The sequence below is a fragment of the Platalea leucorodia genome, assembly GCF_965183815.1.
Source record: "Platalea leucorodia genome assembly, chromosome: 9".
Lineage (NCBI taxonomy): Eukaryota > Metazoa > Chordata > Aves > Pelecaniformes > Threskiornithidae > Platalea > Platalea leucorodia.
This window is the reverse complement of record NC_138831.1, coordinates 43,004,575-43,026,302: the sequence shown is the minus strand read 5'-3', so window position 1 is coordinate 43,026,302 and position 21,728 is coordinate 43,004,575. Positions and strand designations below refer to the sequence as shown.

At 61.9% G+C, this 21,728-nt stretch overlaps 2 protein-coding genes across 3 annotated transcripts; both read right to left on the bottom strand.

Annotated features, from left to right (window-relative positions):
- Window positions 1–1,308: 1,308 nt before the first annotated feature.
- Window positions 1,309–5,739, bottom strand: HAPLN3 (hyaluronan and proteoglycan link protein 3). The gene is made up of 5 exons (XM_082322589.1): window positions 5,670–5,739; window positions 3,947–4,100; window positions 3,275–3,646; window positions 1,844–2,146; window positions 1,309–1,653 (listed from the first exon to the last, which is right to left on the bottom strand). The coding sequence occupies exons 2-5, from the start codon at window positions 4,071–4,073 to the stop codon at window positions 1,373–1,375; spliced, it is 1,083 nt and encodes a 360-aa protein (XP_082178715.1). The 5' UTR covers window positions 4,074–4,100; window positions 5,670–5,739; the 3' UTR covers window positions 1,309–1,372.
- A 3,800-nt stretch (window positions 5,740–9,539) lies between these two features.
- Window positions 9,540–21,106, bottom strand: MFGE8 (milk fat globule EGF and factor V/VIII domain containing). Of its 2 annotated transcripts, none has more exons than XM_082321470.1 (10): window positions 20,940–21,106; window positions 16,660–16,785; window positions 16,269–16,394; window positions 15,642–15,755; window positions 15,015–15,196; window positions 14,448–14,603; window positions 13,605–13,749; window positions 12,544–12,746; window positions 11,036–11,191; window positions 9,540–10,911 (listed from the first exon to the last, which is right to left on the bottom strand). In XM_082321470.1, exons 1-10 carry the CDS (start codon window positions 21,010–21,012, stop codon window positions 10,768–10,770), a joined length of 1,425 nt encoding a protein of 474 aa, XP_082177596.1. In that variant the 5' UTR covers window positions 21,013–21,106; the 3' UTR covers window positions 9,540–10,767. The 2 variants fall into 2 exon arrangements, with proteins under 2 accessions (XP_082177596.1, XP_082177597.1); XM_082321471.1 differs by having other exon boundaries at window positions 12,544–12,728.
- Window positions 21,107–21,728: the final 622 nt, after the last annotated feature.

Sequence of the window (21,728 nt, the reverse complement as noted above, 5' to 3'; positions counted from 1 at the left end):
GGGACCCGGGCGCTGGGGCCCCTCTCTGCTTCCCCGCCGCCCCCCCTGCAGCGCAGCACCCATCGACGACGTGCTCTTTCCAGGGGACCGTGCGGGGCACCAGCGTTCCCTGCACCTATTTATATTTTTGAACATATCCTATTTTGAAAGAATGATAAATAATAAAGAGAGTGAAATTGGAACGGGCACTTTGTCGGTGTTGGTTTTTTGGGGGAAGGAGGGGTGTCTGTGTGGGCTGGGGGGTCTCCCATAGCAAGGCAGCAGGGAAGGAAGGGGAGCTCAAACGGGGTCCTCCAGGCTACACGGGACCGGCTCAGCCCCAGCCAGCACCCAAGGGTGCAGCCCTGGAGACAACGGAGGCGGGGGGGGATTTCCCAAGCCCCAGCCAAAGAAGGACCCTGGGGTAGGACATCGCCACCCCTGTTCAGCTCTCCCCCCGGGAGGGGGTTAACCCACATGCCTAAAACCCATCTAAAACCCATCACCAGCAGGAAATGCTTCACCCTCCAGCTTCCAGTCCTGACACCCAGGGGGTTAATTAACACTCATTAATGAGGGCGCACGGGCCCCTTGCAGGAGGTTGGGTGGGTGCAGGGCTGAGCCAGCGGCAATGAGACGCTCAGCCAAGGATGAGACAGCCCCCAGGTGTCCAGCTGGGGATCCCCAAATCCTCTCAATGTGGCAGACCCCTCACTTATACTGGGACAGAGAGGGGGACACAGCCATGCCGCTCCAGGGCTTTCTCCACCAATTTATTAGAGGAGGCCCAGTAAAATACATCTTTTCATATCCAAATGCTCAAAAAAGGTGGCACGAGAGTTCAAGTGGAGTCCAGGTGAGGAGCACATGGAGATAAGGCACTGGTGCTCCCACGGGGACAGGCACAACGGCATCATTCAGCAGGACAGGGATGGGGCTGGAAGAGGGGCTGGGATGCAACAGAGACACCCACTCTCTGCCTCTGGCCGAATCCAGCCTCGCCTCGCTCCTACCCCGTAAGCTCAGGGGCAGAACCAGCCTGGAAGGGCAGGCAGGTGTCGGTGACGTGCTGCCACTGCGGGAAGGGGCCACCACCCACAGGGTGGCGGAGGTCAAGCGGGGTGGCAGCAGCCCATGGGGACTGTCCTTGTGCACACCCCGTGCTGGGGATGGTCCCACGCTGCCCCAGCCGGCAGCCGCCCCGAGCAGCTGCATGTGCTGGCTGCTGAGCAAGATGTGGAAAATATAAAGGAAGGAAACAAAATAAAACAAAAAGAAGCCTCCCCCCCACCCCGCCTCCCCCCAGTCACCCCTAAAACAGCCCTGGGAAACACCCAACGCTGGGCACTGTCAGGCTGGAAACATCCTCCAGCCAAGGAGCCCTCTCAGCTCCTTATCTCTCCTTGTAGCAGAAGACCCCAAACCTGCCCTTGCTGGGGAAGCCGAAGCTGCGGACACCAGGCTCTGCAGGGCCGCAGTTGGCTCGGGGCTTGGTGATGGGGTAGCGGACGCTGCCGTCTGCCAGCCAGCCGGCATCACAGCGGTCCAGCCCCAGGAACTTCCAGGCAGAGTAGAGCTGTCCCACTCGGGCGATCTCGGCCCCCACATCCTGACAACTCTGCTTGGCCTCCTCCAGCGTCATCCCGGCCGGGCGGTCCAGGTAGAAAACTTCTCCTAGGAGGGAGATGGGAGCATCAGTGCTGAGCATCACCTGGAGCATCCCCATCCGGAGCATCCTTGCCTGGAGCACCCCCACCCGGGCTGAGCCCTGAGCCCTAACGGGGTGGGAGGACATGGGATGCCACTGATGGGGCACAGCATCTTCCCCAGGATCCCACTCCCCAGCCCCTGGCCCAGCACCCACCTCTGAGCGCGGAGGAGAAGCAGAAGGCATCAAAGCGGTGCAGGTGCCGGTGGCGCAGGCCGTAGCTGCGGATGCCCGGGGCGAGGTGCAGCCCACCGCAGGGCTTGCGGGGCAGGCGGATGGGGTACTGCACGGTGCCATCGGCCAGCCAGCCTGCATTGCACCAGTCCAGCCCCTCACTCCAGGCCTGGAAGAGCTGGTTGAAGGTGGCGAGGATGGCGCCCTGCTCCTGGCACACTTGCTCTGCTTCGTGGAAGTTGAGCCTGTACTGCCCGCGGGGAGGCTGATAGGGGAACACGATGCCTGGGGGCAGACGGGGCGCTCAGCCGGCTCCGCTGGCAGCCCACTCACCCCATCCAGCCGGGCAGGAGCTACAGGGGTCCCCAACCCATCCCAAATTCAGGCTCTGGGACAGGGACCACCCCAGGGCTGCACAGCCCAAGGCTCAGGCATGCAGGGATGCTCCAGGCATGCAGCCGCCAGCGGCGAGTTGCCAGCGACATCTGGTGGCACAGGGACACAGGGGCTCGGTGCTGGGGACACAGGGACCACCCTTGTGAGGACGGCACCCGCACCTACAGCGATGCACAGACTATGATAATGCGGATGCAGGGACCACCGCCACAGGGTCGTATGGACCACGGTCCTAGGGACACACAGGCAGTGGTCCCAGGGAGGCATGGACCACCCCTGTGGGGATGGACAGACCATCGGCACGGGGACTCACAGGCTACAGGAACAGGAACACAAGGACCAGCATGATGGGGACGTATGGGCGACGATCCCAGGGACATATGGACCACCAACATGGGGATGGATGGACCACCGTCATGGGGATGGATGGACCACAGGAACATGTGCACCACCACCATGGACCACAGTCACAGGGACCGGTGGGGACAAGCCACTGTGGGAGGCAGGGCCCAGGGGCTGAGGGGGTGGGCAGGGGCACAGCAAGGGAGACATTTCCACAGCGCTGAGCTGGGCAGTGGAGCCAGGGCTGAGTCAGGTCCCTCATGGCAAGTGAGCAAGAGGGGTTGGACCAGTCACCAAGGTTCATCACAAGATGCATGCGGACAGCCAGAGCTGGGAGGCGAGGGGGCGGCTGCAGATGATGCAGCACAGCGGGAAGATGGGTGGGTAAAGGCAGGAAATGCTGCGGCCACGGGGTCACCCCCAGCCCTGCCTCCACAGCACCATCGCCAGCACCCCAGCTCGGCAGACTGCTCTGGGCTCACTTGCTGCTGAGACCCCACACTCAGACAGCCCCAAGCCACCACCCCGTCACACCGAGCAGCCCAGCCCCTTTCTGCCCACAACTGGGCTCCCCGACCTGCCACCTTGCTACCTCCCCTGGCGAGGGGGTGCCACGGGAAGGCCAGGCTCGCTGGCTTGGCACAGGGAGTCACGCGGTCCCCACCGTGCCCCCACCTTGCAGCCGGAGGTCCACCACGTCACTCTCATCCTCCAGCCCATCGATGACCTCGCAGCGGTATTTGCCATCATCCTGCAAGCGCACGTCGCTGACGACCAGCGAGGCCTCGCGGCGGCCGGCCTGGTGGAGGTGAGCACGGCCCCGGAAGTCCCCGAAGGCCATGTAGGTCTTGCCGATGGCCACCAGCACATCCTGCTCCTTGGTGTAGTCGTCCCGCAGCTTGGACCACTTGATGCGGATCTTGCGCTTGGCCTCCAGGTCGGGCTCGTAGTGGTAGTGGCAGGGCAGGGTGACGTTGGCACCGTTGGAGCTGTAGACGGGGTCTTTGGGAGTCTCCACCACCAGCTTGGCCCCGTTGAAGTAAACCACTGGGGACAGGGAGGGCAGGCGTGAAGTGTGTGTCAGGGTCCAGGGCTGGGCAGCATCCCCAAATCTCCCTGCAGCCGCTCCACTCCCTCCCTCCAGCCACCTCCTCTTCTGCCTAAGCATTCCCTGAGCATCCCCTGAGTATCCCTGGAGCACCCCTGCCCACTCCTCTGGGCCCCACATGCCCCCCAAGACATGGGTCCCAGCCCCATCCCAGAGGCGGGGGGGTGGGACGAGACTTCAACCCCTTGCACCAGCCCGTCAGCCCCCCTTTCCGCCAGCCCTGTCAGTCCCCAATATACCTTTCTCCTGCCCGTTGCCCTTGTCGTTCATGATGTGGTTGTAGTAGAAGCCGTTGTAGAAGGGGTGGTGGGAACCACTGGCCAGCCACAGCAAGGTGGCCTCCAGGATCAGTGGGAGCAGCAGCATGGCTGAGGAACGAGGCTGAACCCTGAGCTGCCGAGGAGGAAAGGGCTGTGATAACACCCCAAAATAACCAGGAGGGCCCCAGCGCTGCCTGGCACACGGCAGCAGGCAAACCCCACCGCAGGGATCCAAGGTGAGGGGTGGGAATAGCCAGGAGAACGGCTAGCCTGCCCGCAGGGGAGGGCGCAGGCAACCCGAGCCGTGCCCCGCAACCGGGGCTCCCAGTCCCCTCCACCCTCATCCTCCCGCCCGGGTCACGCTGTGCACCACTGCATTCGCCGCTGCTGCCCGTTGGGGCTTGCGGAGCAGCCAGCCCGGAGTGGGGAGCTGAGACCAAGCCAGGGACACGGCAGCCAGGAAAAACGGGATCCCAGGGCGTCCTTTGAACAAGGACCACTGGGAAAACATCATGTAGGGGGTGCGGGGGGAGAGAAGTGGCCGAGCCCCGCTGTAAGCAGCAAGCTCGGTTTACAGAGGCAGCCGAGCGTGCAACCCAGCCGAGGAGGGGAGGAGAGAGTTCAGGGCTGCCTGCGCTGCCCCGGCACTGGACAAAGCCCGGCGGCACCCAGCCGGCCTGGCCGAGGACCCCCAACTCCGACCCAGGGCTGCCGCTTTGCACCACAGACGTGGCTGGCGCTGACCCCATGCAACACGTATCGCTCCCAAACCACGTCCCATGGGTGGGGGGAAGCCCGGCAGCCCCATGGCACCAGAGACCCACGCTGCCCCAAGCTCTGGGTGCCCTGGGCACCCAAAGGTGCCCTGCCTGGGGCTCACCCAGGGTGGCTCGCAGCAGTATTTGCCAGCTTGTGAGCTTTCCCAGAGCCGGCAGAGGGGGCCCGGCACCCGGGAAGCCTCCAGCAGCCCCCTCCAAGACTGGAAGGGATCTGACATCTCTGCCCCCTGCTTAGACAAGGTTTACGAGTGCTTGCAAAGGTGCCCCAGGCCAGGGAGCTGTGGCAGAGCAGGTGCTCACCCCCAGCAGGGTCCAACACAGGGTAAGATGGTGGTCTCCGGGGACTGGGGCATGCAACCATCTGCTCTCACCATGGGTTACTCACTCCCAGGCTCTCCTCCGCAGTCGGTGCCACTGCTCACCTTCCCATGGGGTGCAGCCCACGCTTGCCACCCACCGAGGTCAGTGGAGCTGGTGCCGGAGGGCGCGGGGTGCACCCACTCAACAGCCAGCACAGCCCCGGGAGCCCGGTGGCAGCAGTGCCCGGCACGGCAGGCACCGGAGCCGGGCAGGCACGCCGCCACGTGCTGCCTGCACCCGGCAGGGCAGGCTCGAGGCACCGGCAGCTTCGCACCTCGGTTTGGGGGGCAGCAGCCCTGGACCCCCGGTGCCCCCAACGCCTAGCCACCCCCCAGAGCCAGGCGTGGCAGTGACACACCGGCGGGCCCGGTGTCCTCAACCGCAATGCCAGTGAGCATCGTGCTGCAGCACCCAGCGCAGCGATGCCTGGCACCTTCCACGGTGATGCCCAGCACCCTCCATGGCGATGCCATCCCTCCCTGCCCTCCCCGGCAAGCAGGGTGCCCACCACCCCGGGGTGCCAGCCCTCCCCAGCCCCGGCTCCGGGGCCAAGCTCTACTCACGCCGGGTGTGGGCAGGCTGCAGGCAGGCGTGCAGGCAGGCTGCAGGCAGATGCACTGTGTTTAGGGCTCTTGCAGGGCTGAGAGGAAGCAGCTCCAGGGCCTGCCTCTTAAAGGGAAACACACGCCTTTCCCAACCCCCTGCTCGCAGCCCGGAGCTGGGGTGGGTGCCCCCGGCCCCCCGCCTGCCTGCCGTGCCTGAGCAACAGCCTTGCCGTGTGCCTGCACGCTGCCTGCACGCTGCCTGCACGCTGCCCGCACGCTGCCCACACTCCTCAACTGTGATGTGCCAGCTGCCAGCACTGCCCCCAGCTTAGAGGGGAGAGCAGCGGGGAGCGGGGTGCCCCGTTGGGGCTGGTGGGACCCTGTGATGCCCCGTGCAAAGCCCCGGTGAAGGCACAGTGCCGGGGGAGAAGAGCCATCCCTTGTCCCACATCCCTCCAGGGGAACTGGCTGCGGTCCCCAGGCAATGGTGGTGTTGAGCACACACGTGGCAGGAGCACTGTGGGCACGAGCAGCTCGGGATGGGTGGGCTGTGGAGGGTGGTGGTCCGTGCCCAGGATGTGGGGTCCAGGGGAGGCAGCTGAGCCACAGGGTTCAGCCTCTTCGGGGTCCGCTTGGGGCTGTGGGGGCAAAGCAGAGGCACAGAAACCAGGGCAAAAGCTTTGGGGTGCCCAGTTGAACCACCTGAGGGGGCATCATCCCTAGACTTGGGTGATGCTCTCCGCTCCAGCTCCCGCCGGCACATGGACACTCAGCCCCGGCTCCGAGAGCCCAAGATCCGGCCCTCAGGAAGGGCAGCACGGCGGCAGCACAGCCGGGGGATGCCGCTCCAGGAGCGGCCGACGGGGCCAAGCACACGGAGGAACCACGGAGCGGTGTGTGCCCTGACCCGGCGACCCGCCGCCCCGGCCCGGCCCGCTGCTTCACCCCCCGCTTTGTTGTTTTATGGCAAGGAAATGAGGCACGGGGGCCCCGGTCCGGCTCTTGCCGCCACGCGGGATGGCGTCCAGCCGGAAAGAAAACAACTTGTGCAAAAATACACTGCCTGGGGGCTGGCTGTGGGGTGAAGGGGGCCAGGACCCCTTCCTGATGGCCCCCCAGCATGGCACACTCGGCGTGTGATCTTGTCTGCCCGCTGCCGCCATGCTGATAGGGAGCAGCCGGCACCGAAACAGCGTTATCTGCCACCAGCACCGGCCCAGCACCCCCCGTCCCCTGTGGGAAGCCTTGACTGGGGATGGCTGTGGGACCCAGGGTCTGGAGGCACTGCTCTTCCTTGCTCTCCTTTTCCCTGCACACCCAACCATTGGGGCCCACGAGTCGTCCCTGAGGAGGGACACGGCAGGGCCGGGCTGCCCAGGGACGTGGGAGCGTGACGGCCGGGCACGCTGCCTGCTTGCCTGCCTGGAGCAGGCTGCTCCACAGCCCACAATGAAGGGGCGATTACATCTCCCAGCACGGTGGTGTGGGGCCGCTGTGCTGCCTGCATCCCGGCCGAGGGTCTCCAATCCCCCCAGCCCTGCCCCATGGCTGGAGGAGGTGGTGGGATGGCGTCCCGGCTGCGTCCCGGCTGCATCCCGGCCACCAGTGCCCCGCTGCAGTTGCTTGCCCAAGTCATCCGTGTCCCAGTGAGCCGGCAATTGGGATGGTTCCCTCCACCTCCCTGGCTGTGCAGACAGACAGACAGCCCCATCGGGGCACACTGCTCCTTGGCATGGCCACCCCATTTTTTCAGAGCCGAGGAAGAAGCCACACAGTGCCCTGTGCTGCCTGCGCTGCAGCGCCTGCCAGGAGCCATCCTCTGCCCGGCCCGAGGAGGGGAGCGGCAGCAGGGAAGGGGAGAAGGATGCTGTTGTGCATCTCTTTTCAGCAACAGCTCATGGCTCACATTCAGCCACGGCTCTTGTCTGGATGTGGCCGCCAATGCCCTCCACCTCCTCCTGGGGAGCAGGGGGCATGGGGAAGGATCCAGCCACCAGCAGCCCCCCGAGGAAGGAGGAATCCCCTTCGCTCCCTCCTGCTTCTCACCCTATTTTTGGAGCTTCAGGGATAATCCCAGGTTTGTTTTCTGCTCCCCAAGGGGGACCCTGGGTGGGACCGCAGGTTGCAGGGTGAGCGAGGCTGCACAGGGTCAGGGTAGCTCTGACCCGGGAGCACGTGTTTAGGGCATGTGTTTAGGGCTGGCTGAACTTTTGGTTGAACGGGAGCCATAAAAATGTCATCCCTGTCTTCCCCGCCTCAAACCCGGCAGCTGACAGCTCCGCTGTGGCCCCACTGGAGAGATTTCTCCCTGAAACGCTGCTTGTGCAGGACGATTCCAGCAGGAACCTGTTGCCCAAGGCTCAAACTGGGGAGGAAAACCCACATTCCTGGTGGGATGGAGAAGGCTGTGATCTGTGCTGGGCTTTCCGGGTGGAGGCGAGAGGATGCTCTCCCCGACGGCTGCTTCCTGAGGAACCGGCTCGCGGGCAGCTGGCAGCACCAGCAGCCGAGTCAGCAGGCAGTGGGGTGCCGCCGCCGCAGCGTGCCGGCCCTCCCGGCCTTCCTGCTGCCCCAGCAACCCAGCCGCGTCCGGGAAGAGCATCCGAGGGACAGGGACAAGCTGTGGGGGGCTGCGCATGGCGTGGAGGGTGCCCTGGCCCTCGCCAACCCCCCTGTCCTGGGGCTCCGGAGGAGGAAGGAAACACCGCAGAGCTGGGAAGGGGCTCAGCATCCGTAGAGGGGCTCGCCTGGGGGGTGGCAACGGGCAGGGGGAAGCAGCAGGCGGGCGCCAAGGATGCGTCCCCTGCTCTGACACACAGCATCTGCTCCCATCACCCTCCCCATGGAGCCTCTGCCGTGCCCCTGGCTCGGGGCTGTCTTGGCTGGACTCGGAGCAAGCTGCTCTTATCTCTGCCCCAGCTTCCTGGTGATAAGGACGGCATGTCTGGAGGTGAACCAGGCTGACTGTTCCCCCCATCCCCAGCTCTAGCTGTGGCTGCTATTTGTCACCAAGCAGCCGCAGCCACAATGAATTCAGCCCAGTCTCTGCAAGGAGCCCCTCAGCCCCTTTGGTGCCTGGGCCTGGCACCCACAGGGCCAGGCAGGAGCCCACCTCCCGCAGGCAGGACCCGGAGAGGGATGCACAGCCAAGCAGGGCACTGCCGGCAGCGGGAAGGTGCATGGATGTTGTCCAGAGCTGCGGGGACGGAGAGCTGTGGCGGGATGCAGGTGGCCCTGGGCCATTCGTGCCAACCTCAGGGGTCCCTGCCCAGTGTGGCAGAAGACTCCGGAGAAGAGCAATGCTCCTCTGTCCTGTTCACCCCAGTGCTCCTTCCCTACCAGGGACCCCATCCTCAATGCAGGGGAATCTTGCTCCAGCAGCATCCATCCCCCTGCCCTGCCCAGGGGGGCTCTGCTGGGAGCATCCCCGCGGGCAGCCCTGGCAAAACCCACAGCTCCCTCCAGCCCTGGGAGCGCACTGGGGTGTAAAAACCGGTTTTGCTCCAAGCTGGGAGATTTGCTCCAGGATCAAAGCCAAAGGAGGAGACACAGGGCGTGGGGTGCTGATAGCGGCTTCCCCTCCCCAAGTTCCATCCCATTGCACTTGGCCAGCTGCGAGCACAGGCTGCGGCAGCTGTGATGGGGCGGAGGCAGCGGCGAAGATGCACAAAGCCCTGGTACTCTGTTTTTCGGGCAGGGAAGGGAGCCAGGAGGGTCTGTGAAAGTAGGAGAGGTGCAGGATGAGTACAGCAGCAGCAGCCCCCCAGGATGGAGGAGCCGAGGGGCTCAGAGAGGATCCTAGGGGATCGCCAGACCTGCTGGGCTTTGGGACGTGGCTGTTGGGGAGCCAGAGCAGCCAAGTCGACAGCCTCAAAGTTTCAGCTGGTTTTAATACTGTCAGAGACACCCCAGAGCGGGGCCGCCACCGCCATCCCACCCGGGCTCCCTCGGCGCTTGCCAAAGCAAACCTGCCGCCAGCCCGGCCCCACGGCCACTTCGCATCCCAGCAGGCGGGGGAAGCATCACCACCAGCGCTGCTGCCCGGAGACCCTGCCCGCACTGCCACTTGCCAGTGCTGGGTCTCACTCATCTCCTACTGCTAATCCCGAGGGCTCGAGCATTGCAAGAGACTCCCCTCCACCCCACGGAAAAGGAAAAAATCAGGTTACAAAAAGGGTCATGGCACAGCTCTCTGCCTACTGCATTTGGGTGGTTTAACCACCACCTTTCCCATCTGTTCTCCACAGCCTTGTGGCTACAAACCATCTCTCCCCCTCTACCAGATTGCAGCTCCCCTGGTCACCACTTGGCTCTGGGGACAACGGACCTCCAGGCACCCCAAACTGCAGTAAGGTGGGGACAGCAGCAATGCTGAGACTTGGAGGACGCTGGAGCCGGCACCCCGGGAAGGGGAATGGGCAGTGCCTGCCAGAACGCCAGCTGCAGCTCCTGCTGGGATTGCTCAGTGGGTAGAGCCACCAGCAATTGGGACCCAGTGCCTCTTGATAGGAGCCGTCTCATCACTCCCCTCGCACTATGCGGCACTGACACCGCAGGCAAGGAGACCCAGGGCCTGGCAAAATGGGGAGGGGACAACAGCCGAGCAGGTTTTTTTGGAGCCCCTGCTTGCAGCCATGCAGGGAGCAGGAGGGACATTGGAGGCTGCAAGCCTGGAGTGCCTGCCCTAAGCCCCCCAAAACTGCGGAGCCCCGAGCCCCAGTGCAGACAGGGGACTGCCACTGGCTGTGGCCTCTCTGCTGGAAGCAGAAGCAAAAAGGGGGAGAAAATTTGTCTCCAGGCTTAGCTGGGAGGATGCAGCCAAGCCCCAGTTGCAGGAGAGGGTCCCCCAGCCAAGCCCCAGTTGCAGGAGAGGGTCTCACCCGTGGCTAGCGGGGTGAAAGGGCAGGAGTCACCCCTGCATCCCACCTGCAAGGGCCCCGTAAAGTGCAGTGCTGCAGCCCCAGCGCCAACGTGGGGCAGGGGAACCCTCCCGGCCGCCTCCCGAGTTTAGGGACATGGAGAGCGGGGTGTGAGGTTGGAGCAGGAGCGGGCAAGGGCGGGCAGGGCGCGGGCCGGGCGGCGGGAAAGAGCAGCCCCGTCCTTCCTCCCCGGGCGCCTACTCATCGCAGCCCAGCAGCTCCACGCGCAGGGTGATGCGGTTGTGCCAGGCCACGGGCAGGATGCGGACGAAGCGGGCGTAGAAGGGCACGTCGAACACGTTCTTCTTGTGCGAGTAGTTGTCGCTGTTACCGTGGAAGATCTAGGGAGGGAAAGGTGGGTGTCAGCTCCCACGCCGGGAGCTCCCCACCACCGTCCCATCCCTCCCCACAGCGGCATCCCCGAGCCCCGGGAGGTCGCTGCCCACCTCGCCCTGCCCCACACACCTTGGTGCTGTTTGTCTGGCCATCCCGGTAGAGGGTCCAGGATGTGCCGTTGTCGCTGTAGGCCACCTTGTAGGCTGCCACGTATTGGATGTGCCCGAAGTCGCGGGCTCCTTGCGTGATAATGCCCGTCACCTTCTTCTGGTCCCGGAGGTCGATCTGGCACAGAGACAAGGCTCGTCCAGGCTCCTCACAGGAGCGGTGCTCCCACCCCAGAGCATCCTGCGTGTCCCGGAGGCAGCCAGGACGTGCTGGCCCTCAGGGGTCAAGAATGAAGAAAACGCTGCTCTACCCTCGCCCCAATGCCAGAGCGACTAATAAAACACTACTGTGAAATATTTGATCCTTTAACACTTGCAGCATCCCTTGAAGCAACCCAAAGCAGGACACAAACCCCATCTCAGCTCCCTTCCCCACCACTGCCACCTCGACATTTTTTGCTGAAAAGGTCAATGTGGGAACGACAGCAAAAAATCTCAATTCAAAAAAAATAAAGGATTCCCGGAGGAAATGCATTTCCACTGGAAAATTATTCTGGCTGAGAAAATATGCAGTTCAGCGTGGTCTGACATTTGGGTTGTAAGTGAGATGGTTTCTATTCTGTTTACTCTGCCACACTGTGCTACTGCTGCTGGCACGCTGCAGGGTAACCCAGCAAATGAGCTGAAAGTCTCCTTAATTTAGTTCCTATTTTATGCTCGTCAAGGGCAGTACTAGCTACACGTATACATGTCTATGTGTATATATAAGTATACATGTAAATCTGCGTACACGTACACAACCAGGCAGCCTGCAGCGTGACAGCCCAACTCAGCGTGTCATCCCGACCCCATCAGCAGACGTCTTGATAAGCTGTTTTATTTAGGGCCATGGAGCAGCTGCTTTTAATCATTTCCCAAATAAAAAGCGGGACAAATATCTAAACTGCTTTGTCCCATTATGTCATGAAATCATGTGAAAAGTACAAAAACAGAGGAGGAAAGGAAACTGAGAAGGAAATTTCAAAACTATTTGTTCCCATTCCAGGCTGGGAAGAAAAAAGCAAACCTGATTTTTTCCTGCAAAACAGAAACGTGGTGTTCCGGGCAGCCAGAGGGTCGTGGGATGGTCACCTCAGGCCAGGATGGTGCTTCCCAAGGGAGTGATGCAGCGCTGGGGTGCTGTGGGCTCAGTGCACCCCACAAGAAGGTCTGCAGAGATGGCACCACCCCGTCCCTGTCCCTGTCCCTACGGGCGCTGATGTTTCTGACCCAGTGCTCCAGCATCGCTGTTAAAACTGGTGGCTGCGGCCCCATCTTGACCTACCCCTGCGATCCCAGCTTGGGGAGGGCACCGCCGGGCTCTGTGCCCCACGGTGAGACGCCGGCTGCGCCATCCTGGCGGCTCTGCCCGGCCTCTCCTGCCGTGTCCATCCTGCTTCCAGCCGCCCCAGCACAGGAGGTGGCCCTAGGCACAGCTGGAGAAGATGAGGAGGAGAAATGAGGTTCCAGAGAGAGGGCACCGAGACCCACCTGCAGCCACTCAGACTGGCCATTGTGGAGTGCTGTCCAGGCATTGGTTTTGCCCGTCTTGTCCAGGCGAGCGTAATGGGGGTGCCAGGTAAAAGCGTCGATGCCCCAGGTCTTGAAGACGCTGGAGGCTGTGATCTGCTGGTCGGAGATCAGGCGGGATTTCATGCCCAGAGGCTCCGAGCAACCTGCCGTGTTGAAATACACTGTAACACAACGGTTTATACAGGCGGTGAAAAGGAAAGAGTCCACAGCACCGTTGTGAGCAAAACCCCACAGCCCCGGCAGGCGCCGTTCCCACGTTTCCACTGCCGAGAGCAGCAGGCAGGGCCAGGCAGGGAAAGGCTCAGCAGAGGCACAAAGTTGCAGCCGGCTTGCCTTTTCCCCGGGATTTTTATCTCCCAGCTATTCCCTGGCTCACAGTGCCTCCTGCTGCAGGGACACACGGATGTCCCCACGGCACAGCCCGGCCCTGGAATACAGACGACTTCGGCAGGAGGCAGAGGAAGATGCTTTCACGAGTGAAGAGAGCAATGCAGACATCCCCAGCCAAAAGCACGACTGGCACTGCACCCACGCAGTGGCAGGACATGACACAAGCCCCCACAGTGCCCAACTCCCACCCTGGCATGCGGGTCCCGCTCGGCTGCCGGGGATGTGCCGCAGGGCAGGAATGTGGGAGGCACAGCGAAAGGGCTCAGGCTAATCATTCCTCACATTTCCCAGAGGACTTTGATCCTCCGGTGCTTTTCAAGCTCTCCGGCAGGAAAAACAGCCGGTTCACAGCTCAGACAGGGAGGAGGCACAATAAAAAACTCTGCCTTGGAAAGGTGTTAGCAGCGTGAGAATGCAGCTCAAGCCCAGCTGAGCCGGTGGGATTAACGGCTTGTGCTCCCCAAAAGCACCTGTGGGTACATCCAGGCATCACGTAACTGGCGTGAGAAAAACAAGGGCTCACAAATTCCCTGTCCCTGGGGATCAGGACCGGCAGAAGGGGTGATGCCCTGCCCCGTGTCACCCCCTGCCCTGCGGTCCCTGAGGAGGGGTGAGCCACCAACATTTACCGTTCATCTCGCAGCCGATGAGCTCAAAGCGCAGCGTGCAGGCACGGCGGCACATCACGGGGTAGATGCGGATGAACTGGGCGGTGATGGGAGGGTTTAACATGTTGGTCTGCATGGTGCCGTAGTCCACGTTCCCTGGGAAAACCTGCAACAGCGAGCAGGGCTGAGCGCCCCAGCCCTCCCGCAGCCTCGTGCATAAAAGCCTTCCCGCTACAGCAACGATCCCCAAATTGCAACAAGCAGAAAGGTGACTTGCTTCTTTCTTTGTAACACAATAAATACAGTCAGGTCATGCTTTCATGCAGTTTTTCCACCGCTGCAGAAACAAAAGAAACTTTTCTTTTTTTTAAAGCAAGGCAGATATTCCCAGCCATTCCCTGGATGCTCAAAAAACAAGCACAAGACACTCACCATAAAAAACTGAGTGGAGAGTGCTCATTCAGTGACTATTCCTGCTTCGAGAGTGAGATATGCTGTCGGCTCACGCTCGGTGCAGACACAGCACTGAGCTGTGTAAGCCATTCGCTAGCACTTCCAGACCATGCCCGTTCCCACAGTGTGTCAGCAATAAAGATGTTATCTGAATGACCTAAATAAGTCAGCGCTGCTTCTTTGGTTATGCTTATTATGGTCAATTAAACAGAGCCAGAGCGCTGCCCAGCGCTGGAACCATCTGTGCTGTCTCGCTGCTAGGACGGTTCCCAACGTGGCTTTGACCCAGGTCAAAAGCACTTTCCCAAACGTGGGGACAGGTTGGGATGCAGCTCACAGCCACCCCAGCGCCCACAGCACCACTGGGCAGGAGGAGCCGGCACGGTCCCGGCACGGAGCATCGCAGCCCACCTTGTCTGCGTCCTGCTTCTCATCCTTATAGAAGGTGAACTCCCGCCCGTCCAGGCTGTAGGCAACTTTGTAGGCGCGGACATACTCTGACTGGCCCACGCGGCGAGCGCCTTGCGTGATGATCCCCGTCAGCCGCATCTTCCGCAGCAGGTTGGCCTGGGGAGGGGAGAAGAACATGAGCGGGGTGCAGCGCAGATGGGGTGCCCAGCCCCTGTGCCCACCAGCATCACCAAGCCTGGATGGCAGGGTGGGCTCACGCTCAGCATTGGGACCAGGAGAGGGGCTGCCCAGGGCACTCTGACTTCCATGGGGTGAAAGCATCCCAGCCTTGCATCCCAGGGTGGGCAGAGAAAGGGGCATCACCACCCCAGGTCCCCATCTTTCCCCCAGGGACCTTGCCTTCTCCAGGCATGTCACAAGATGACCTTGGGTGGCACCCTGCTGCAGCAATTTAGTCCTGCGTTTGCCACCAGGAGCAGAGAAATCCCATGAGAGCAGCCCTGCAAGACCAACCGTGGCTACCGGGGCTGCCCACTATGCCGGTGCTCCCAATCTTGCAGTGGGTACCTGGATCCAGGGGCTCTTGTCGTAGTTGCCGGAGGTCCAGGCATTGACGATGCCATGGTTGTTGAGGCGGGCGAGCTCTGGACCCCAATACTGGAGGCCAAGGAAGCCATGGTAGACAGAGGATGCTGAGAGCTGGGCATTTGAGATGGCTCCTCCTTCCATGCCCAGGAGAACAGCGCAGCCTGGAGGCAGTGGGGACATCAGCAACAAAGAGAGACAGTGACCAGGGAGCAAAACCAGGGGGTCATTTACCTCTTGTCTGGGGACAGGGCAGGAGATGGAGGCCAGCCCTAGGACCTGGCTGTCCCCAAGGTGTCCCCCCCCGCTCAGTCTTCAGCCAAAACTGCACCATCCATCAGCCCCTCTCACAGCACAGAGGTCTGAGGGGGGAAAGGGATGCTCTGGGGCCCCCCCAGAGAGCAGACAGCACCTTCCTGGGGATGCTCCCTCCATCAGGACCAAGCCTGATGGTATCAAGGGCAGCCAGCACACAGGCACCCACGGCTGCCCTCCAGATCCCCTAAACCAGCTGGTGAGCTCTCTCCTGGGCACGCTGGCAATGGGGGACAGAGCAGTGGGGAACAGGGAGGGAAAGGAAATTCTGTACAGTTGGTGCCAGGGACTTACGGATGTGGCAGGTCTTCCCCAAGAATGGAGAAGAACACTTGCAGGCGTAGTCGCCATCCAGGTCCACGCAGGTGCCTCCATTTTTGCAAGGCTGGGAGTAGCACTCGTTCTTGTCTAGCAGACAGAGTGGGGGGGCTCAGGACGTGACCCCAAAGCCAGTCCCACGGAGGAGACCCCTCATTCAGTGCAGCGGGAAGAGGGGGAGGCATCCCCTGAGCAAGGGCTATGGCAAGGTCCCGGCTGATACAGTGGTACAGGTTGAAGCTCTAACCCAAGGAGCTGCCAAAACTGTGCCCCTGCTGACTGCAGCCACGCGAGTGCATTGGGACACGCAGCCACGGCAAGGCTGGGAGCTGGCGTGGAGCAGGCTGGGCCTCGTGGCACCCCTTGCCCCATTACTTGAGGCACAGTGTCCCTCCAGACTTGCAAGGCAAGGCTCAGACACAGGCATGTCCCCGCACCATGGTCCTTCCCTCCACCCTGCAAGGTCCAAACCAGCCCATGGTACTCAACAGAGCCCAGCACCCAATGCAGCCACAGCTGCAAACACCCTCCGGTTGCTTGTCCCCAAGCACTTAGAGGCAGAGCAGCCCCCCCTCGGCACCCCCTCCACCCCACTGTACTCACTGTTCTGGCAGTGCACCCCATCGTACCCCGCGGGGCACTTGCAGATGTAGTCGGTGAAGACATCCCCTCGGTTCGGGACCAGCTGGCACACACCATTGTTGTGGCAAGGATTGGGGTGGCAGGGGCCTGGGGAAGAGGAAAGGGGGGAAAATGGCTTTAATACGGGCACTGGTGGAGAATAAGAGCATCCAGTGGGCCGTTGCTCCCCAAAGACATCGCATTCCCCCCAGATGATGGAGGTCACCACATCTCTGCTTGGAACTCTGCTCTATGTGCCCATCAGCAGGGCTGGACCCCAGGGCCAGCGGTGCAGGGACACGACAAGGGCACTCTGCCATGCTGCAAGGTTCCTGGGCTTCATGGGGCCCCCGTGATGGGGTCAGCATCTCACCTTTCTCTGTCTCATTGCAGTCAATCCCAACATAGCCCTCAGGGCAGATGCAGAAGAAGGGGGTCTCATTAATCCCGGTCAGGCAGGTGCCCCCATTCTGACAGTGGTTTACGTCGCAGAAGTCACCTGGAAGCAAAGCCACATGTCACTGCAAGCCATGCCTATGGCAAGCATCCGCCACAGCCCCGCAGATGCACAGGGAGGCATCCCGGCTCGACAGCAGGAACTGCTCCCCTGCGGATGCCACGGGGAGGGAGCACGCAGCAGGGGCTGGTGGGACCGGCTGCCGGATCCTGCACAGGACTGCTGGTGTTCAAGAACGATGGTCGAGACCGGGAGCATGAGAGAGTAGCCAGGAGCCGCCCTGCCCTGGCACATTAAAAAAGGGGTTTAACAGAGCCTGCACATCAAACCGAAGCCAGGGGAAACCCAGATCTTTGGTGCATCAAGTGTTTCTGCTGCTCAGCTGGGAAGTGGGGGTGGCCAGGCTGGGGCTCGCTCAGGCATGAGCAGGACAGGATTATTCAAGGGAATGGGGCAGTTCCCATGGCTGGGTTTTGCTAATGAAAGTTAGTACTTGTAAGACCAAAAAAAAAAAAAAATCATTGTAGGGGGAGCCCACACGCCTCAGCTACCAGATGCTGGAGACACGTGAGGAGGGAGCACAGGGTCCATCCCTGCACGATGCCTGCCGGGACTCCATTCAGTCCGAGCACTCTCTGAGCAGCTCCCACCAGGCAGCCCCAGCCCACACACAGGTCTCCCCGGGGAACCAGTGGGGCTGCACCTTCTTCCCTGCCTGCTCATCCACCTCCAGCATCTCCCATGGTATTGGGTTTACATGGCGAGGTGGTGGTGGCAGGGGGCTGCAAGGGTGGCTTCTGCGAGAAGACACCAGGAACTGCCCCCATGTTGGAGACAGCCAGTCCCAGCCAGCTTGAAAAGAGACCCACTGCTGCCCAAAACTGAGCCCATCACTGACACTGGTGTTGCCTCTGTGATAATATACATAAGATAAGGTAAAAAACGATGTGCAGCAGCTGTGGGAGAGGAGTGAGAAAAATGTGAGAGAAACAGCCCTGCGGACGCCCCGGGCAGAGAATAAGGAGGGGGAGGAGGTGCTCCACGTGCCGGAGCAGGGATTCCCCTGCAGCCTGCGGTGAAGACCACAGTGAAGCAGGTTATAGAATCATAGAATGCTTTGGGATGGAAGGGACCGTTAAAGGCCACCTAGTCCATCCCCCCTGCAATGGGCAGGGACATCTACAACAAGATCAGGTTGCTCAGAGCCCCATCCAGCCTGGCCTTGGATGTTTCCAAGGATGGGGCATCTACCACCTCTCTGGGCAACCCGTTCCAGTGTTTCACCACCCTCATTGTAAAAAATGTCTTCCTTATATCTAGTTTGAATCTACCCTCTTTTAGTTTAAAACCATTACCCCTTGTCCTATCGCTACTGGCCCTGCTAAAAAGTCTGTCCCCATCTTTCTTATAAGCCCCCTTTAAGTATTGAAAGGCCGCAATAAGGTCTCCCCACAGCCTTCTCTTCTCCAGGCTGAACAACCCCAGCTCTTTTAGCCTTTCCTCATAGGAGAGGTGTTCCATCCCTCTGATCATTTTTGTGGCCCTCCTCTGGACCCGCTTCAACAGGTCCATGTCCTTCCTGTGCTGAGGGCCCCAGAGCTGGACGCAGTACTCCAGGTGGGGTCTCACCAGAGCAGAGTAGAGGGGCAGAATCACCTCCCTGCAGAGGTTGTCCCTCTGCAGCCCATGGAGAAGACCATGGTGAAGCAGGTTGTCTCCCTGCAGCCCGTGGAGGACTCGATGCTCGAGCAGTCTGTTCCTGATGGACTGTACCCCATGGAAAGCAGCCATGCTGGAGCAGTTCATGAAGAACTGCAGCCCATGGGTAGGGCCCACACTGGAGCTTTTTCATCATCTTTTCTCCTCCCTGTCCTGCTGAGGAGGGGGAGTGAGGGAGCGGCTGGCTGGGCACCTGGCAGCCAGCCAAGGTCAACCCACCGCACCCATCAACCTTCTGCTCCTCATTGCAGTGCTCAATTAGACTGCAAGAGCCTGCCTGAAATTCATCCCACTCTCAATTTATTCTGCCCCAAGAGCTGCAAGACAGCAATGCTCTCCATAAACCTAGACCAGATGCCCACAGATCCAGCTGAAAGCCTCAGTAGCTCCTCACCAAGTGCTGGGACAGCACATCCCTTGATGCCAGGCTCTTCTCTGCTATGCTGCAGGAGTAAGAGCAAGGGCTGAACTCAGGTGGAGACCCAGGAATAACCCCCCACTACCTGCATGCTCTGGAGAAGGTGGAAGTTAATGAGCTGTGAGCTTGCTGCCCAGACCCACACCAAACAGCACAGCTCTCATTAGCCTAAGCTACTACTCAGAGAGCTCCTACTCATTAAGTCTTTTAATAGCAGGGCTCCTTGGAGTTAATCCTACCCTTCCTGACACTCCACATCTGCAGGGTACACAGTGGTGGAAGACAGGCCAGCATTACGTGAAGGCTTCCAGAAAGATGCTGTAGCTCCCTTAGCCCAGCCTCAGGAGGTAGAAAAACTTGGGCACCGGTTCAAGTCACTGCCTGCGCTGCCCAGCCTGTTCTGCATGACCTCATGCTCCATCAATGCGCTGCCATGAGCTACAGCATGGGAGGAGAGAGCTCCTGCTGATACGTGGGGATGCCTTTGCCCCACGCCCCGCTGCAGGTCTCGGGCACATCCAGCCATCCCATCCCAAGGATCTCTCCCGGCAGCCGGCCAAGGCCCTGCGGACAGAGCTGTTTCTGTTCAGCAGCCGGAGCCGGCTGCTTCCCCAGGCACGGAACGCCAACGAACGTGTGCTCCCCAGCATCCGCGCTGCCTCCAACACAGGAGTTTCTGGGGTGGGACACAGGGGCAAAGGAGCAAGGGCTCCTCCCAGGGTTGGGACAGGAGGGGTCCCAGTTTTATACTTTAATTATCCCAAGTAACTGGACTCCTTTTTATCCCCTCCCAGGAATAATCTCTTACGTGGTGGGTCTCGCTAGCCAGCCCCCTGCCTAGCAGCGAGGCACACAGGTCACATTTTCCACTGTGGCAAGTAGTTTTGGATGCTCCTATTTCTCGGCTGTTTCAGGCCTGGTTTCGGAGCAGTTCAGCATCTCCATCCTCCCCACACAAATTTTTCGCTGGTCAGGGACAGAGCTGTCACAGGCTGGACAGTCAGGAACCAAGGCAACAAAGATCAGCCACCGCTTTTGGAAATGTTTGCTTATATGAAGCCACAGGCTGGCTGGTAAGCAAAAATAACATCCTCTGAAAACTGGGACGGCTCATCCCAGCGGGGCTGGGGGAGGTCAGGTCAAGTCTGCCTCGGGAGGGCAAAACGGGCACCTCTCCACAGGGAGAGCGAGCACCAACAGGGCCTTCGTCACAGCACACCTTCCTGCTGCCCTTTGCCCCTGGCCCTGAGCCTGCGCTTCGGCTTTGCTCCCCTTTTCCCTCATCTTGCCCATTGCTTTCGGAGTCACCCACCCCAGGCACGACCCACAGGGTGACGACGGAGCTGCTTCTCCCCGGGGTTCCCCTGGCCAGGGCAGCCCGGCGCACTGTGCCAGGCAGTCCCAGGGAAGCTGTTTACATCGCGGGCACGGTTACATCTGACCCTGAAAACACCGGACAGCCCGGCTGAGCTATTCCGAGCTCGGGAGCAAGGACGGGGCTGCGGACCTGAACTCTGCTCCTGCGGCGGCAGCCCTGGGGGCTGCGCACCCTCTCACTCGCCACCCCTGCACCCCGCACACGGCAGCCCGGACTCTCTCACCCTGCACCCCAGATCCTTTCACTCTGCACCCTGGATCCCCTGCACCCCGGCTCCCCTCCACCTCGGGCTCCCCTGCACCCTGGATCCCCTGCACCCCGGACAACCCCGCACCCTGGATCCCCTGCACTCTGCATTCCTTGCACTCCGGATCCCCAGCACCCCGGGCTCCCTGGCACCCTGGATCCCCTGCACTCCGAATCCCCTGCATCCCAGGCTCCCCTGCACCCCACATCCCCTGCATCCCAGATCCCCATCACCCAGGGCTCCCTGGCACCCCGGACTGCTGTCACCCCGGACTCCCCTGCACCCCTGACCCCCAAAATCCCGGCGCCCCAGCAACCCGGGCTCCCTGGCACCCCTGATCCTCAGCAGCCTGGCTCCCCAGCACCCCCGCACTCCGGATCCCCAGCACCCCGGGCTCCCCGGCACCCCGGGCTCCCCGGCACCCCAGCACTCACCGACCACGACCAGCAGCAGCGAGAGCCCCAGCCCCAGGGCGAGCAGCGCCCGCCACGGCCTCGCCGCCTCCATGCTGCGCCCCGAGCCGTGCCGCCGAGCCCCGCCGAGCCGCGCCGAGCCGCGCCGAGCCCCGCCGTGCCCCGCCGAGCCGCGCCGTGCCGCGCCGCTCCGCTCCGCCGCGGGGCTCGGGGCGGGGAGTGACTCAGCCCGGCCCGGCGCGGCCCCACGTGCTCCGCCGCCCGCCCCCGGGGCGGGGACCGGCCCCGCCGCGCCGGGCAGGGGGGGACCCGCGGGTGGGACCCCCGGAGAGCCCCCGCCGGGAGCGGGGGGGGCTGCGGGCGGGGGAGGCGGGGGGTGCCGGCAGCGAGGGGGGGGCCGGCAGCGAGGGGGGGGCCGGCAGCAGGTGGGGTACCCCAGCCACCCTGGGGTGCAGAGAGGTGGCAGGAGGGCAAGAGACAGGGTTGGGAGACTGGCCTGGTAGCCGAAGATGCTTAATTAGCGGCCTGGAAGCCAGAGCAGCACACTGATGATGCTCTGGGTGTGGGGGTCTGCTGGCTCATCCCACGCCAGACCTTGGCTCTTGGGTGGCTGCTGGGGCTTCCTGAGCCTGGCAGGGCCCCGGCCCTGGCTGGCAGGCAGCGGGGTGCAGAGCTGGACCAAGATGCACTGGGGGCTGCCAGCACTTGGCAGGAGGAAGAGCTGTTTTGCAGCACAAACCCCACTTTTCTCTCCCTGGGTGGGGTAAAAGATGGAGAGGGCTTCCCCTCCACCAGGACAGGGCATGCATG